This window comes from Tamandua tetradactyla, unplaced genomic scaffold, assembly GCF_023851605.1.
Source record: "Tamandua tetradactyla isolate mTamTet1 unplaced genomic scaffold, mTamTet1.pri scaffold_176_ctg1, whole genome shotgun sequence".
Taxonomy (NCBI): Eukaryota; Metazoa; Chordata; class Mammalia; order Pilosa; family Myrmecophagidae; genus Tamandua; species Tamandua tetradactyla.
Genome location: NW_027518290.1, coordinates 75 through 18,317, shown reverse-complemented (window position 1 = coordinate 18,317; position 18,243 = coordinate 75). Strand labels below are relative to the sequence as shown.

Below are 18,243 nucleotides of genomic sequence, written 5' to 3'. Positions count from 1 at the left end.
GGTCAGATGACCTCTCAGGCTTCCTCTTCCTGCTCTTACTGGCAGCAGTGAGTTCCATCCTCACCCAAGGCCAGGGAAGCGTGGACACAACGTGATGGTAATTGAGAACATGGAGGAAATGCTGTGAATCCTATAGGATATCGCTCACTCTCCTCGGAGGGAAGAGAGCTCAGTGGCCATGGCCTTCTGAAAGAGGCCCCTCAGCAGACGCCGGGGAGGTTTCCATGGGGGAAGTCACAGCCCCACTGCTGCCCCCGACCCCAACGCTGGCGAGGCCCATTGGTGAGGCTGGGGTGGGCCCGGGGCCCTTTCAGCACATGCTGCCTCCGTAGGTGAGCGTCGTGGTGTCCCTCGTCACCATGATGGCGCCCTCGGCCTTCGACCTCATCGCCGCCCTGGAGATGTACCACCCACGAACGACGCTGCGCTTCCAGCTGGCAAGGTGCGTGCGCATGCGGGCGAGCCCCGGTCCGTCCGGGTCCCCTGCGGGCCGGACCCTCCCACCAGCCAGAGCTTCCCCCAGAGCCTACCGCAGAGCTTTACTGACAGATGCGACTCCGAAGAGGTGGGCCTGAACGAGGGAAATGGAGGGGGAAGACAAAGCTAGAGAAACGGATCAGAAGGCAACAAAGGGACCAGCAGGCAAAGAAGAGGGAGGAGGAGGGGAAGGCAGAGGACAGTGGAGGGGAGGCAGCAGATGCCTGAGAGGACCACAGGATGGAAAGTGCCTCCCATTCCACTCACTGTTGAGTTTCCCACAGGGTGGGGCCAGGACTTGTGAGAAGGACCCACATTATCTGTCCAAACGTAGAGGGGCAGTTAAAGCTCCACTGACCATCCCAAAGCTGAGACTCAGCGGGGCATGAGACTGTGGGCATGCCTGAGAGTGCAGGGGGCGGGACAGTAAGTGACACAGGCTGCAGGGACCAGCAAGGTCCTGGGACATCCGGGACAGGACAGTCCCATCCAGCACCACTCCGTCGCTGCCTCCCTGCTCTACCCTGGAGTTCAGGGTCTCATCCACAAGCTAAGCCGCTGGGTGAGACATTCCTGAACCATGCATGGACAGGGGCTGCTGCCCAAGGCCACTGACTTATGGCTCTACCTGCCTCAGCCAATGTTGTTTTCGCAGATTTTTCTCCTGTGACACCTGATAACATGCCGGAGAACTAATTTTCCACAGACCATTTTAGAAAGTTGCTCTAGGTCAGGGGTCAGCAAACATTTCCTTTCAAGAACCAGATAGCAAAAACATGGCTGTTCCAGTAAAACTTTGTTTATGAAAACAGGCAAGGATGAAATTTGGCTTACAGGCCAAATCCAAGCATTATTCCAAAGGAAAAAATAAATGGTCAGAAAGAACAAAGGGTTCGCCGACACCTCACAGCCTAGGGCAGATCTGGGAAGAGACCCACAGTCCCCTCTACAAGCCCAGCATCCTCAGTGCTCCATCCATGTCCTCGGTGCTCCGTCCATGTCCTCGGTGCTCCATCCATGTCCTCAGTGCTCCGTCCATGTCCTCGGTGCTCCGTCCATGTCCTCGGTGCTCCGTCCATGTCCTCGGTGCTCCATCCATCTCTCAGGGCTCCGTCCATATCCTCAGTGCTCCGTCCATGTCCTCAGTGCTCCGTCCATGTCCTCAGTGCTTCATCCATGTTCTCAGGGCTCCATCCAGGTCCTTAGTGCTCCATCCATGTCCTCAGTTCTCCATCCATGTCCTCGGTGCTCCATCCGTGTTCTCAGTGCTCCATCTATGTCCTCGGTGCTCTGTCCATGTCTTCGGTGCTCCATGCATCTCCTCGGTGCTCTGTCCCTGTCCTCGGTGCTTCGTCCATGTCGTCGGTGCTCCGTCCATGTTCTCAGGACTCCATCCATGTCCTCGGTGCTCCATCCATGTTCTCGGTACTCCGTCCTTGTCCTCGGTGCTCCGTCCATGTCCTCGGTGCTCCGTCCATGTTCTCAGGGCTCCGTCCATGTCCTCGTTATTCCGTCCATGTCCTTGGTGCTCGATCCATGTTCCCAGGGCTCCATCCAGGTCCTCAAGGCTCCGTCCATGTCCTCGGGCTCCATCCATGTCCTCGGTGCTCCATCCATGTTCTCGGTGCTCCTTCCATGTCCTCGGTGCTCTGTCCATGTCTTCGATGCTCCATCCATGTCTCGGTGCTCCATCCATGTTCTCAGGTCTCCATCCATGTCCTCAGGGCTCCGTCCATGTCCTCAGTGCTCCATCCATGTCCTTGGTGCTCCGTCCATGTCCTCGGTGCTCCATCCATGTTCTCAGGGCTCCATCCAGGTCTTCAGTGCTCCATCCATGTCCTCAGTGCTCTGTCCATGTCCTTGGTGCTTCATCCATGTTCTCGGTGCTCCATCCAAGTCCTCAGTGCTCCATCCATGTCCTCGGTGCTCTGTCCATGTCCTCGGTGCTCTGTCCATGTCCTCGGTGATCCATCCATGTCCTCAGGGCTCCGTCCATGTCCTAAGGGCTCAGTCCATGTCCTCAGTGCTCCATCCATGTTCTCAGGACTCCATCCATGTCCTCAGTGCTCCATCCATGTCCTCAGTGCTCGGTCCATGTCCTCAGGGCTCCATCCATGTCCTCGGTTCTCCGTCCATGTCCTCGGTGCTTCATCCATGTCCTTGGTGCTCCATCTGTGTTCTCAGGGCTCCATCCAGGTCCTCAGGGCTCCATCCAGGTCCTCAGTGCTCCATCCAGGTCCTCAGTGCTCCGTCCATGTCCTCAGCTCCGTCCATGTTCTCAGTGCTCCATCCATGTCCTCGGTGCTCCGTCCATGTCTTCGGTGCTCCATCCATGTCCTCGGTGCTCTGTCCCTGTCCTCGGTGCTCCGTCCATATCTTCGGTGCTCCGTCCATGTTCTCAGGGCTCCGTCCATGTCCTCGGTGCTCCCTCCATGTTCTCAGGGCTCCATCCAGGTCCTCAGGGCTCCATCCAGGTCCTTAGTGCTCCATCCATGTCCTCGGTGCTTCATCCATGTTCTCGGTGCTCCATCCATGTTCTCGGTGCTCTGTCCATGTCTTCAGTGCTCCATCCATGTCCTCGGTGCTCCATCCAGATCCTCAGGGCTCCGTCCATTTCCTCAGGGCTTCGTCCATGTCCTAGGTGCTCTGTCCATGTCCTTGGTGCTCCGTCCATGTCCTCAATGCTCCATCCATGTTCTCGGTGCTCCGTCCAGATCCTCAGGGCTCCGTCCATGTCCTCAGCGCTCCGTCCATGTCCTCGGAGCTCTTTCCATGTCCTCGGTGCTCCATCCATGTTCTCGGTGCTCCGTCCAGATCCTCAGGGCTCCGTCCATGTCCTCAGCACTCCATCCATGTCCTCGGAGCTCTTTCCATGTCCTCAGTGCTCCGTCCATGTCCTCGGTGCTCCATCCATGTCCTCGGTGCTCCATCCATGTCCTCGGTGCTCCATCCATGTCCTCAGTGCTCTGTCCATGTCCTCGGTGCTCCATCCATGTCCTCGTTGCTCCATCCATGTTCTCAGGGCTCCGTCCATGTCCTCAGGGTTCCATCCATGTCCTCAGTGCTCCGTCCATTTCCTCGGTGCTCCATCCATGTCCTCGGTGCTCCGTCCATGTCCTTAGTGCTCCATCCATGTCCTCGGTGCTCCGTCCATGTCCTCGGTGCTCCATCCATGTCCTCGGTGCTCCGTCCATGTCCTCGGTGCTCCGTCCATGTCCTCGGTGCTCCATCTATGTCCTCGGGGCTCCGTCCATGTCCTCGGTGCTCCATCCATGTCCTCGGTGCTCCGTCCATGTCCTCGGTGCTCCATCCATGTCCTCGGTGCTCCGTCCATGTCCTCGGTGCTCCGTCCATGTCCTCGGTGCTCCATCTATGTCCTCGGGGCTCCGTCCATGTCCTCGGTGCTCCATCCATGTCCTCGGTGTTCCGTCCATGTCCTCGTTGCTCCATCCATGTCCTCGGTGCTCCATCCATGTTCTCGGTGCTCCGTCCAGATCCTCAGGGCTCCATCCATGTCCTCAGGGCTCCATCCATGTCCTCGGTGCTCCGTCCATGTCCCGGTGCTTCCTCCAGGTCCTCTGACCAGGAGGAGGGACGTTTCCCGCACCCTTCTCACTGGTCTGCACTGGAAGAATCAATACCATGATTGCATTTGGCCTAATGGAAATCCTGTTATGCTATTGGCCTCATTATTCAGAAACAGGCATCGAGAGACTTGCTTCAGATGAATTAGCCCAATTCCGATAATAAAAGCAGGCACGTTATTTTAGTTTGATTAACTCACCACCAGATCACATTACCTTTTTCCAAGCTGTGGTGGAAACCAGAGCACTGTGGATACCGAAACTCAGTTCAGTCCACCCTTCCTCAAGTCTACCCGAGGACTGGCCCTTTGCTTGAAAGGTCCTGGCATGAGGCAGGGAGGAATCTCTTCAGAACTTCAAGGCAGGCCAGTGCAAGTTCCACAGGTGCCCCTGTGAGGCCCTGTCCCCTGCTCACTGCTTGCACAACATGGTCCCCTCTCAGTGCCGAGAAGAGGGGAGGCTGTGGGGGTGGCAATGCATAGCTTTAATTTGGTGTCTTTCCACAAGATAAAGCTGGTTTGCCTTTTTCTTCAACTGACACTGGTTGTGGGATTCTCAAAGCGCTAATCACTGTCCCAATGAGGTATTTGTTTATCTCCCTTCTTCCTTTCTCATCTCATTTCTCCAGGGTTGTACCCTGGAAATTCCATCATGTGTTCTCAAAACGTTCCAAATCCTGGGGACCTGGCATTAAGCCCCTGACTGCTGGCCCTGGTCAGGCCGATGCTGGCAGACTCGGCCCCCTCACACCTGCCACATGTCGGGGCTCCCCCAGCCCCTGCCCTTTGGGGCTGGCTTTTGGCAAACTTAGGGACTTAACCCACATCTCAGACCCCGGGCACACAGATCTGAGGCTGTTCCCACATCTTCCAAACCATGGGATTCTGAGCAGGTCACTTATCCTCTCCATGTTTCTATTTACTTGTCCCTATAAGTGAAGGTCATAAGAATGGAGTGAGATAATGCATAGAAAGTCATGTTTTATACCAGAAAGCAGGATGCAAGAACTCATACAGTTCCCCCTGTTGAGAGCACCATTCTCAGGCTTGCACTCCTGCCACACAGTGGCTCTTACATGCTGGCCATGGATGGGCTATGAGGAGTCCCCTGGGATGGCTGTGAAAAGACCCTGGCCCTGGCCCAACCTGCTGAAGCAGGGGGTCCCAAGCACTGGTGTTTCCTACAAGCCCTGGAGGAGGTTCTGAAGGATCCCAAGCCACGGCCATCTCTGTGATGGCAGCGGAGCTCGAGCAGGTGCTTCCACGGGTGTCCTCATCTCTCAAGGTGACCGTGTGGCTTTCAGGGTCCTTGTGCTGTACCTGGGGAACCTCTACAGCTTGATCATTGCTCTCCTGGACAAAGTCAACAGTATGAGCCCTGTGGTGAGTGCCCTGGCCTCACACACGCATGCACACGCTCACCAGTGTCACCCTCTTCATCGCTTACACTTGCACTCTGCACATCCTGTGCAAAACTTAACACAGTTGTGGCCTTCTTAAGATAAGGATAGAGAAATGGGCCCCATTTCAGAGATAAAAAATCCGAGGCATGGGTGCGTGGTTAGGAAGTGGCAGTGCTGGGACTAGAAGCAGGTCTTTTGACCCCAGGTCTACCTATCTACTACCCCATAGCTTGAGTCCCTCAGAAGAGCTAACGGCAGCTACTGAGAGTGATCCCAGGGAGAGCCGCAGACCATGGCCTCGCCCAGAAAATCGGGAAAATGAATTATCCCACAGGATGCAGTTCAGAGTGAGCCTCACTCGCCCATCCAGCAGGGCTACCCCCCAGCCTGGGGCAGCTCTGGGGTCCACTTAAACCTACCCCACTATGAGAGTTTCCTAAGCCATGGGGGAAGAAGAGGAGAATGAAGGAGGCTCTTAGGGTGAGTCACACAAGCCATAGCACTTTAGCATCACGTCCCAAGGCTCACGTGGCAGAAGCCAGGGGACAGCTGGGACTCAGGGCTTTGGGGATGCACAGATGTGGATCCTTACCTGGCATGACCTGAGACATTTGACTTCAAGTCTCTGAGCTTCAATGTTCTCACTATAACATGGAGAAAGATTCTTACCTGATACATGTGTGAGGATGAGAAGAAATAACGTGTCAAACTAGAACAGTGTCTGACCCTTGCTAGGGACCAATAATTACCATCCTTCATGACCTCATGTTTCATTATTGATGTCAAATCTAGTCAAGTGGCATCTCCCAGGCATGAGTGAATGAATACATATTATTCATGGATAATGTGATGAAGCAATGACACCCTTGGTGTCTTTGATGGATTCTCATATACAAATATGTAGATAATCTAGTTTTCTTCCTTTCCTCTTTTCTCTCTCCCTTTCCTTCCTCCTTCTCTCCCTCCCCAGGAAGCTGCTACCAGAGATAACACAAGCCAGTGGGTAGGACCCACCGTGCTCTTTGCCACCAGACCAGCTCCTGAAGAAGAGAAAAGACCCACTCCTCGGCCTGCCATGGCAGTCAGGATAAACAGCACGTGGGCCTTGGAAGAGGCCAGCATTCCAACCTTCACCTCGCCTCTCCCCGAGGCCAACGGGACCACATCCTACAACCAGTTTCCCCAGGACCCATGCTGGGAGACATATGTCGGGCAGGTGGTTCCTCTACCCCGACAAGCCCTTCCACTTTCGCATCATCACTTAATCCTAATGTCCTCTGAGATACCACTCTCTTTATTATATAGAAAAAGGAAAGTTCAGTGAAGGTTTATGATTTTCCAGGTCTCAAAATTAGCAATAACAATCAGTAGAAGTAAGAATTATCACACAATATTAGCTATGTGCCAGGCCCTGTTTTAAGGGCTTAATCCCCATGACAATCCTATTATCACCTTTACAGGCACAGGTGGGGAAACTGAGGCCCAAGAGGTTTAGTAACTTTCCCAAAGACCCACTACTGAAGTGCAGAACAGAGATCCAACCCAGGCATTTGCTCTGAAAGTCGTGCTGTGAGCCGCTCTGCCTTTTGCCTTAGATACATAATCTTGTGCTCCGTGGAAATCGTCCCAGACCCCAAGCGGTCTGCTGGGCTGAGAACCACAGACCTTAGGTTCTTTCTTAGTTTCACGTAATGCTGACCTCAGATATCAGAATTCAAACTCAAATCGACAAATACTTAATGAGCCCCTGTTATGCGCCAGGGACCTACCCTTTCACCCCCCACTCCTTATAAAGATGCCCAGAGAAGATGCCACAGCGTGAGCCCACTGGTCCAGTGGACAGGACCCAAACGGGGAGGGGAAGAGGAAAGGGGGGCCTCGAAGCCCCAAGGACACCTGTGTTTCAGGAGATGCTGAAGCTTTCCATCATCGACATGCTCTTCACAGTGGCGAGTGTCCTGCTCATAGACTTCTTCCGAGGACTTTTCGTTCGATATCTAAGTGACTACTGGTGTTGGGACTTGGAAAACAAGTTTGTAAGTAGCTCCCCTCCTTCCCTATGTCTAGCCAGGGAGATGCTGGCCATGGTGGAGGGTGACGTGTTGAGAGAAAATGCGGAGGGAAGAGGGAACTGGTGTGGTTTTAGTTTCCAGCTGCTACAACAATCATAAAGCAAAGGGGATGGACTGGTTGGTGGCTTCAGAGGACAGATGGTTTGCTTCCTCCAGAGTCCATCCAGTTCTGGCTGGCTGGCAGTCCTGGGCTCCTGACACATGGCAAGCCCGTCTTCTCTCACCCAGTTCCACTGGTTTTGGGATTCCTGCTCCTTCTCCTGTAGGGCTTTTCTGTAAGGTCTCCAGTAATAGGACCACCCCGATGCTATCGCCACACCCTATCCTAGGCCTGCTGTTGAGTTTCCACCCCATTTGCCACAAATGCAATGCTCTCTAAGAGTCTTTTAGAGAACAGACTTCTATATATGTGCATATAATTAATTTGTTTATGCAAAGAACTTTGAAAGTCTTTTTTTTTATTCAGAAGTTAATTTTCTCTTGTAGCCTGAATATGGGGAATTCAAAATAGCTGAGAATGTGCTACATTTAGTCTACAACCAAGGAATGATTTGGTAGGTGTCAAAGCTTCCTGTCTTCACTTACAACTTATTCTGAGCTATAATTTTAACTTTGTTGTCTGATTGGGATGGGGCTGTAATAAAGACAGTAGTAAGAATTAAGAAATGGAAGAAGTGCACATATGTAATAATTTTTTTAATGGCTTTCTAAGCATTTTGCAGAAAGGAATGATAAAGGAAGTGTTTTATTAGTAATAACCAAAAAATTTGAACTGGTAGAGTAAGCTGTGAAAGAGGGCTGGAGGCTAGGGGGAGTGGTTGCTTCTCCCCAGCAAGGAGCACCCATGGGTGAGCCCTGCCCTCAGTTCCCCACTTGCCCTCCCACAGGCCGTCCTAGTTCCACTTACATGCCAGGACCAGGCACACAGCAGCACTATGCTGTAGACCAACCTGGGGCAGAGGGATGGCAGCGTGGGACGTCTCTTCAACCAGAGCCAAGCATCTAGCTAACACACACAGATAGTGGCATTTCTGCCTGCTGTGAGAAACCAAAGGTTTCTTACTAATTGAAACAGTTTTACTTATTAAGCATATCCTGTATCTAGACTTATTTCCCTCCCACTATGGCCAAATCCTACATGTATTATATCAAATGCACAATGAGTATAAACTGATTAAGACTTAAAGTTAGAAAACCTGGATTTTGTATCATGTTTGACAAGTACTTGCAGTTTGACCATAGATCTCAGTTTTTCTGAGATAGTCCAGTTCCCAGCTCTTTCACTCTCAAGAGCATCCCAACTTGGATGATAGTGTCACCCTTTATTAGCCCCATGTCTTGGGAGAATCACTTAGCTTTCCCCACACTTGACTTTCAGGCTCTGCTCATAAACTTCAGCTGTTTTCTTAGTTTGTCTAATCAGCTGGCACAAGTACCACACAGTGGGTTGGCTTAAACAATGAGAATTCATTGGCTCATGGTTTTTAGGCTAACAGAAGTCAAAGCCAATGTATCAGCAAGACAGCTTTCTCCCCAAAACCTGTAGCAGGCTGCCAGCAGTGCTCAGGTCCCGGGGCTTGAATCTGCCTCCCGTCACATGGCCATGGGTCGCAGGAAAGGCAACGTGATATTCGTGGCCACTTAATTTATAGGTTTGGATTCATGGACAACACAGACTTCAGCAATATAAAAAACAGATTTTATTAGGAAAATAGTTACATCACCAGACAAGATGGCATCAACACCTGAAGGGAAGTGCTGGGAAGTCTCAGAAGCAGCATTCAGAGTCAACTCAGCAAAAATCCACAGTAAAGCATTCTTTTCCCTGATAAGATTATGATGCGATGCTCTTTCTTTCTCATAAGATTCTCTTCTCCCATTCTTCTTCTTTCTCATAAGTTTCTCTTCTCTCTTTCTTCTTCTTCTTCTCCTTTAACTGCTTGCATGCAGTTTTTATGATATCTTCACACAAAGTGGCCAAATTCCAATTAGCTTACATGACCTGGCCCAGTTGGGTCCTCTGGGAACTGGCTAGGGACCGAGAGGGGCTTCCTGGGCCCCAGATATGGTTATCAAAGTCCACCTCCCTCTATAAGGATAGCCGGTCCTCCCAGCTGGAGGGCACATTTCAGCTGTTTCTTACCAAGATCACACAATGGAAACATCAGTTGAACAGAATGGACTCTACTAATTCATCTTTGCCTTACACCGTGTATGCTCCTTTCTGCTCTTCTGGTGTCTGCTGACTTCCTGGTTCTCTATCCATGGCCTCCGGGTCAAAACCCACTGGACTGAAACCCATCGTGTTTCAGTTGATCCCTCATCTAAAAATAACCTCTTCCGAAGGTCCTAGGACTGTGGTGCCCAGGGGTGCAGGTGCAGATGAGGGGCATGCATTGGTCGAGTGATAACCCGCCCTGCCATAATCCAACCTCCCTCCCTGACTGCAACTGGTTAAATGACTAAAATGTGTGACGATACTCAGTACAAGGCCCAGCAAAAATAGATACTCATTAAGTGTCAACCTAGCCTGACAGTAATTTATGGACAGAGTCTTCACCATGGCCAAGCAAAGTTTGGAGCTTGCCCTAAACTGCAGGTAACTGTCATTTATGTCTTCCCAGAGGAGAGCTTTCCCTCTGCTCCCTGCGAAGAGGCTCACAAACAGATTTCTTTGCAAAGAGGATACTTCAAAATGGGATCACTTGATTCTCTTATTTCCTGAAGATGCGGGGCTGGGGTGTCAGGCCACAGCGGCGTCTCCATCTCTGCACATACAGGTGTTCCTCACAGGGCCCACTCTTTTGCGGAGGCCATACCTGGGGGGCACACGCACTGACTGGCCTCCCCTTGTGCTGCAGGATGGGAGCCTTCTTCTCCCCTTGTCTCCCGGCCGTCAACGTCCTCAAGCTGGTCGGGCTCATGTACCTGCGGAGCTGGGCCGTGCTCACCTGCAATGTGCCCCACCAGCAGGTGTTCCGTGCATCCAGGTACTGAGGGGTCCTGGCCGCCCTCAGACCCCCATGCTGCCCCCACCTCACCCAGACCTTCTGCAAGGGCCTCCCCAGCAGCGCCTGTCAAAAGCCCCTGCCCCACTCCAGCTTTACTCCTGCATGAAGCATGGCCAGAGTTCCCCTCTTATAATGAACCACTTCTCCTCCAGACTCATGACACATTTTTTTACGTTTTACTGAAGATAAATAATCATTTACAAAAGTGTAAAAATTACAATTGTTCAGCTTAAAGATTTTCACAAACTGAACTCAAGTGTGTAGCCAGCACCCAGATCAAGAAACAGAGCTGGGGCTGCAGCCAGAAGCCCCTGCCTCATGCCCTGGTGCAGTCACGGGTGGTATGCCACTGTCCACAGAAGCACACAGTGGGGGCTCTTGTGCATCTGGCTTTTTCCACTCAGCATTTTGTTTGCAAAGTTCATCGTGCTGGGGAAATATACCCTAATTTCTTTATCCATGCTACAGGGATGGGCACGTTACCATGTTCGCTTTGATGACTAATGCTGCCTGTATGTCTATTCTGTTAGGCATATACCCCCAAGTGCAGTTGCTGGGACACAGGGTATATGTGCATATTTTCACCAAAAAGCCTTTCAGCGCAGTTGCACCAGAGCACACTTCCACTTGCATTATTTGCACATTCCAGTTGCTCCACAGCCACGCTTATTCCCTGGTTTTCATTTTAGCCACTGATAATTCATAACACATTTTGAACACGCTGACTAGAGTTCAGCTATTTTATTCTGATGTACTGGTTACTTACGTGTATTTGGATCACTGACTTTCAAGCTTTTTGCCGTGACCTGCATGACAATGTGTTTTTCTCTTCCCTCGTGACATATGTTTACATATATGTTTATACACATGTGTGTTCCATGAACTGAGCTTATTGGGTGGGGCCACAGGTGTAGTGGTGGGTTCCCCATTCTAAGGTGGATGGGCAGGTGCTCAGCAAATGTCAGGCAAGCACTTTGGGTTGGAGGGTCTCCTAAGGCCTTGGAGCACTGATTTCTAGATTTCTTCACTGCATGTGACCTTCTGACACCAATCTATTTCCAGGTAACAATGGGGGGAGGATTTTCCATTTGTGAGAGTGGAGAGTGCAGTTTCTGTGTAGGTTCCTTGGACACATGCATCCTCAGCAGCTGCCCAGGGAGTGAATTTAACATGTGACCTTTGGTTTCTCTGCAGGTGCAACAACTTCTACTTGGCCATGCTCCTGTTTATGCTATTCCTATGCATGCTGCCAACCATATTTGCCATTGTCCGATACAAGCCATCTCTAAATTGTGGGCCGTTCAGGTAAATTATTTTAATCCAGTCACTCTGCTTAGAGACACTGACTGCCTGGCTCACAGAACAATTAAAAAACAGAAATATCTCAAATTTGTTTGTTTTTTTAACTCAAGATAGGTGTGCTCTTTCCTTGGTAGCAGGCTGCCCTCAAGGATAATTCTCTCTGTGCCCAGTAGAAAAAAAATTGCACAAGCAAGCACATAGCACTGTTCAAACACACTGTTCTTGTGGCTACTGAACCCACCCATTGAATTGATGCATTAATTAGATGATCTTTTTCTATGAAATCATCTCAGAAATATTATGTATCTTTTACGTGCACATATCTCCCCTAGCTTTGTAACTGACTTTGAGGATTATAGTCCAGGGATCTAGACTTTTAAAATGTTTTGTGCGTCCTTTGCCAAAAGCAATAAGATCTGACGTGATGCTTTTCTTCCCCACAGTGGACAAGAGAAAATGTATGACATCGTGTCAGAAACAATTGAGACTGACTTTCCTCGGTGGTTCGGCTCGGTGACTGGCTACATCAGCAGCCCTGTGGTGGTCCTGCCTGTGATGCTGCTGCTTCTGTGAGTCCCACCCACTGACCCCCAGGGGACTTCTGCATGTTTGGCTGGCCACAAAGCACTGTTTTGCAATAATTATAAAAAGTTAATTCTTTAAAAGATAACTTATATGGACCCGATGATCTGAGCAAGGTCTCCAAGTCACACGGTAGAGGAATAAGTTGCAAGGTCTTGGAGATACAGCCACTCCCCTCAGATGGAGGGGGGTGCTTCTCCACCCCCACTCAGTATGTATTGAGTCATCCACAGAATTTATCAATTATTGCACCCACCAACGCAGAGCTGAATGTCACTGTTATCATTCTCCTATATCCAGAAGTTTGAACTATCTTGAGAAGGAATTTCAAAATTCAGCTGAGTACCTTGCTTGGTTGGCTTAAAGGAAAAATAAAGCAGATCCAGTGCTCACAGCTCCATACATTGTGGAATGCCTCTCCCGTTCTTTGCCCTTACCTACTGCACTCACCAGTATGGAATTCCAGCTGCACAGCAATGGAGGCTGCTGTGAAAAGCAAGGATTGGGAAGTAAAGCAGCCCCTTCCTAGCACTTGCAGGCTGTGAAGACCCTGACACACTTTGTCTTTAGGGAGGGTCAGTGGGTGGCCCACAGCTGGCATGGGAACCTGTTGTTCCTGACACCAACAGAGCTGGAACATGGCCGGAGAGCTGACCACTCAGCTGAAGTACGTTATCCTGTGTTGTCTGTCCTAGCATGTTGATCTATTACCTTCAGAGTATTGCGAGATCACTAAGGCTCAGCAACCATCAACTCAAAAGGCAGATCCAAAATGCAAGTATCTTGCAATTTTTGTGATTGTGTGTGTCACTGCATGGCTGAAATCTCACATTATTACACTTCTTGACCACCCCCTGTGGTACAGAACCCTCCCACCAGGGTCTGCCAAGATCAATTATAATGCCCAAGAATGGTCCATATTTGCCCAGAAACAGCCAGCACATGGCTCACACTGCTGGCCTCGTCTCCAGAGGGCCTTGCAGCCACCCGAGCATGGCCACTTCCTCCAGTGGCCACAGCAAGCCCTCACTGCCCATGCTCTTCTGCAGTTGTGGTGGGCTAGGAGGAAAAGAGAGAGGGCCCTTCTCACCTTGTGCCGGCCTGCACATCAGAGCCCCAGCCTGCACATTGGAGCCCCGGCCTGCGCATCAGAACTCATCTGCATTTGTTGTGCCCAAAGGCCCACTCACCTCTTTCATAATCTTTAGGTTGTGGTTGGCAACCCTGTCTCCCATCTGGGGCTCCAAACCTTATCTCTCAGAAGACAGAAGCAGGCAAATATGCCCAAAACCTTCCACAGTTTCTCCCTTTTGCATATCCTAGGATGAGGGGAGTGCAGCCCTCAGTGTATAAAATTTAAGGAGGCGCTCAGTGAAGAGTGGGATTGGCTGCACTGCCCCGGCCCTGAGAGTCTGCACCTCCTTGAATCATGCACCCTGAGTGTTCCTCTGACCTCAGCTTAGTCCAGAAACCAGCATGAAGCGTCTCCAACCTCAGAAAGAGCCACACCCCTGAATCTCAGCTCCTCCCACCCTCAGAAGGAGCCACGCCCCTGAGTCTCAGCTCATGCACAGACATGCCAGCCAGCTTTACATGCCCGTGAATCTCAGCTCATGCACAAACACGCCAGCCAACCTTATGGATGGCTGAACTGGGAATTTCATTTGGACTTGCAAAGGACAATTTTGTAGAAGCATAATTCTCCAGTGTGTTCATCCAGATGTTCTCTTTTGCATCTTGGGCAAATAATTATTGGCTGTATTGAACATGGTCTATGGAACAGCTGCCCTTCAAATTAAAACTGTCTGGGTTTAAACTTTACCTCTCAGATGTCCTCATTGGTTCACTCAGATAACTGGACTGAGCCCAGAGTGCCTGGTCCCTTAGTTAGTGCAGTTAGGAAAGGAGCAAGGAATGTTTTCCCATAAGCATAGTATGTGTTATTGCTTCTTTCTAAATGCAAAACAAACATGACTATCATTTGTATTTTAGGCAAGATCTGAAGATAAGAAAAAAGTTGCCCAAATGGTTGAAGGTAAGTATCAAAAAATATGCAGAGGGGGGCCACGGTGGCTCAGCAGGCAAGAATGCTTACCTGACATGCCAAAGGACCTGGGTTCAATTCCCGGTGCCTGTGCATGTAAAAAAAAAAAAGGAATATGAAGAGCCCTGATATCTCAATCGGGGTACATTAAATAAATATATGACAGTTTAATGCACTCTCCAATATAAATCCCTGATAATCCGTAGTCTCCATAATTAGTTAGACACAATAAAATAAAATCTAGGGACGTAAATGTTGATTTAAATCTACAATTTTGACTCCATACCAAGGCCTGTGAATAACCCGAAAATAGGTCTGAAATCAGAAAAAAGTTGTAAAATGAGGGAGAAAAAGCATAAAAATATGGAGAAGACCCCTAAGAAGGTCTTGTCTGAACCCTCCTGTGTGTGACCTCTGGATGGCCCCCTCGTCCTTCCCAGACCTGCCCAAGTCCCTGCTGGGTGCAGCTCTCCACCTGGGCAGGCACAGCCATGGGGACAGGTTCCCAGCAAGACACCCAAACCCTAGGACCCTCTATGCACTCCTTTTCCCATGTGTCCAGCTGCATTTGGACATGCTCTTTCCTTTCAGGCTGCTTGAGCAGAAAATAGGAGAACCACCTCCCAGGTGGGAAGATGAGGAGCAGAGTCTTGGTGGGGCCTGAGGGGAGGCAGCAGGTGTAGCCAGGCACTTGCCTTGTGGGGGGCACCAGCTGCAAAGGTGGGGGTCAAAAAGTGCCTTGGCACAGTCCACATTCACCCTCCAAATACGAGGAAAATGGGGCCCACAGCACGTGTAGCTGATTTCACACCAGCTCACTGGAAGGAGCCTCTGTCCTCCAGGGAACAGACCTGAGGGCTAACCCTGTCCCAGCCCAGCTTTTTAAAGAGAAACAGGCAAAGGACAGTCACCCTGGAAGGAGGCTGAGACTCATGCTGAAAACCCATAGTCACTGTAAATCTTCTTTGCCAGTTGAGCTCAGCTACTTTTGGGTGAGGTGGCTTTCAAAAACCAAAATCCAGGCTGACTTTCTCAGGATGACAATGGTATTATCCAGTGTTCACTCTCCCAGCTCAAAAGCACATCTTTTTTCAGAATGCTGTATGATCTTTTTCACAGAAGCAGCCCAGCTGCCATGTGAGTTTTACCATATCCCACGCATCAGTAAAGAGCCCGAGCCCAGAGCCCCAGTGTTTCGTCTCCTGGGGCATCAGTGTGTCTTCAGAGCCTTGGGGTTCATTTGATTCTCCCAGTTCCCTTCCAGCTCCCACTCTCTGAGATGAAATGATCTGAATTGCAGGTTGTTCTCTGCCCATGGCTTAGGCATATTCAGAAATGCACACAGCAGTCTGTGGACGCAGCTGTAGGTGCCGAGCATAGTCCTGGACCCCACCTGGATCTCACGCGTCCTCCCTTCTCCTGCAGCTCAAGTCCAGCCCCAGGAGGATGGCAGCAAGGGGCTCGCGAAGGACAGGGGCCTTGTCAGCCAGCAGTGCCTGGTTCTGTCTGCAACACCCCAAAGCAATGGCCACGTGATTAGCCGTGACTCCCCCAGCCACAGGAGCAGGAGGGCAGAGACTGCTGTGTCACCCACGCCCCAGCGCCCCATGGCCCACAGCCCCAGCTCAGCGCTTCCCAGCATTGCCACGTCCTGGCCTGAGCCTGACCCAACCAGGTGAGGCCCGTGTGCTCCTGTAGCCACCCGGCCATGGTAAGCATGATGCCAGGGGTGCCAGGAACGGCAAGTGAGGGCTAAAGCCTGGCAGAATCCCAGGAGGCCAGGGCTTTTCAGTTTCCGGCCCGCCAGGAGCCCAGGGGCCAAGGCTGACGTGGTGGTAAACATGGGGCGGGAGGCATGTCCCTCCTTCAGGCTTGGGCCACAAAGTCCGCGAGCGAACCCTCCTGCCCACCTGGGAAGTCTTATTCCAGGGAAACAAAGCATCTGTTTTTATCTTTCATTGCTTACCTCCTGAAAACTCTTAGATTTTGGCTCCGGCCTGGGCACCCTTGGACAGGATCCTGCTGTGCACTATGGGCCTTTGTCTTGGCTCCAATGAGAAGGCAGAAGAGACTGTGGGGGGCCGTGGGGGGCATCCAGAGGAAGAGTGGGGAGGGATGGGGCTGCCCTGGGCAGGACTTATCTAGAGAAGCAGACTCAGGGCTCCCATAACAAGCTGAGTGTTTAGATAAAATCAAGAGAGATTTTCAAACAACAACCAGGTTAACTAGGAGCTGACACCTTGCTATCTGCGGTGCTGTCTCTACGCCATGGGGGGCAAAGCAGACCCTGCGCAGATTCAACATGTTGAGGGAGGAGCTTTCCAACAGGGCCACTGGCTGGGAGCTGAGGGACACGGGTCCGGCGGCTGGCTGGCAGGGCTTCTCCCGGGTGACACACAAACCTGGCCTGTGCCGTGGACTCCTGAGGGAAAGGCACACCCGCGAGCAGACCCTCCATCCAGGTGGTTCGTGGAGACAGTGGTGTGCAACCCAGACTAAGGGCTTCCAGACTTCCAGAAGGAAAGAGCCCTGCTGACCCCAGTTGCCCAGGGCTTGCTGAGCAGGCTCAGCGGCCATGCTAAGTGGTGTGCTGGGGAGGCCAGGGGCTCTGAGAATCCCCCGCCGTGACTTCCCGGGCTTCCCTGTCTTCCAGGTATCCCCCAGGCCAGCGTGCCAGCGCCAGCGGCCTCCACAGGGGCAGATACTCTCCACCTGAGATGCTGATGAGGCCCCTGGAAGACGTGCGCTGGGGACCTCTGTTCGGAGACATCGAGCAGATCAATCCTCTCCCCCAACCCTTCCCGCTGGGCCGCAGAGCCCAGGGCCCCAGATGCTGCTTTGTCAGTGAATACGCCACTTACAGGAGAGCTGCTCCAGTGCTCTGGGCTGGAAGAGATGGCGATGTGGTGGAGACGCACCCCGAGAACCCACGTCAGCCTGTGCCCTGGGCGCCCTGCCGGCCTGGCTGTCCATGCTCCACGCCAGACACCCCCAGGCCCCTGGCATGCACGCGGGCGACAGGCGGGGACGCCACGGCTCGGCTCCAGAGGCCCCGCGCGGGGTGCGCCGCGTGCCCGATCGTGAAGGCCTCGCGGGGTGGCGGACCGGGCCAGGGATGGTGTACAGAAAGCTGTGCCCACAGCCTCAGGCGCCCCGCCGCCAGCCCAGGCTCGAGCCGGCCCTCACGGAGTCCCAGTCCATGTCAGTGGCAGCCCGCGGTGACCTGCAGACCGGCAGCGCTGGCCGGTATCTCCAGGCCCTCCACAGCCAGGACTGGCTTCCAGGGGCCCGCGGTCAGCTCGGCAGGGGCACGGCCGGTCCAGGCCGGCGCTGAGCCCGGACCTCAGCCACCTGAGTTGCGCACACATCTAGAGCCTTCCCCCAGGCCAGATGGGGGAGGAGGAACTCGGCGTGGTGCGCCCTCCTTGGTGGGCAGCCCCAGCTCTGGGAAGAAATCACTGGCTGCGCGCGGTAGCCCAGGCGGGTGGGCTGCCGACTGCAGCCAGAGGTTCTGCCTCAGCCACCAGGGCCCTCGCGCCCGGCACATGCCCCCTCCCCCAGCTCCCCCTCTGGCTGCCACCTTTTGAGACCCTCGCTGTCCTCACCCTCATCGGGGATACCCGCACTTCACAGGACAGGAGTGACAGAGCCGCAAGCGCTGGAGTCCGCCACATGCGTGAACTGCGTGCTCCGAGGTGCTCCTTTACCTGAGAAACCACAGCACACGGCGCCCGGGAGGCAGGCGCTGCAGGAAGGGTGGCACAGTGCT

The 18,243-nt window shown here is 52.4% G+C and overlaps 1 protein-coding gene across 1 annotated transcript in view; it reads left to right on the top strand.

Annotated features, from left to right (window-relative positions):
- Window positions 1–16,372, top strand: part of LOC143673186 (transmembrane channel-like protein 3) — a 36,222-nt gene extending 19,850 nt beyond the window's left edge. Inside the window, exons 11-21 of the mRNA XM_077147508.1 lie at window positions 333–442; window positions 5,365–5,443; window positions 6,434–6,679; window positions 7,371–7,499; window positions 8,022–8,089; window positions 10,397–10,525; window positions 11,741–11,851; window positions 12,292–12,417; window positions 13,126–13,204; window positions 14,423–14,465; window positions 15,900–16,372. Of these exons, the coding sequence (XP_077003623.1) occupies window positions 333–442; window positions 5,365–5,443; window positions 6,434–6,679; window positions 7,371–7,499; window positions 8,022–8,089; window positions 10,397–10,525; window positions 11,741–11,851; window positions 12,292–12,417; window positions 13,126–13,204; window positions 14,423–14,465; window positions 15,900–16,153 (1,374 nt within the window). The 3' untranslated portion in view covers window positions 16,154–16,372. The remainder of the gene's footprint in view (window positions 1–332; window positions 443–5,364; window positions 5,444–6,433; window positions 6,680–7,370; window positions 7,500–8,021; window positions 8,090–10,396; window positions 10,526–11,740; window positions 11,852–12,291; window positions 12,418–13,125; window positions 13,205–14,422; window positions 14,466–15,899) is intronic.
- The last annotated feature ends 1,871 nt before the right edge of the window (window positions 16,373–18,243 follow it).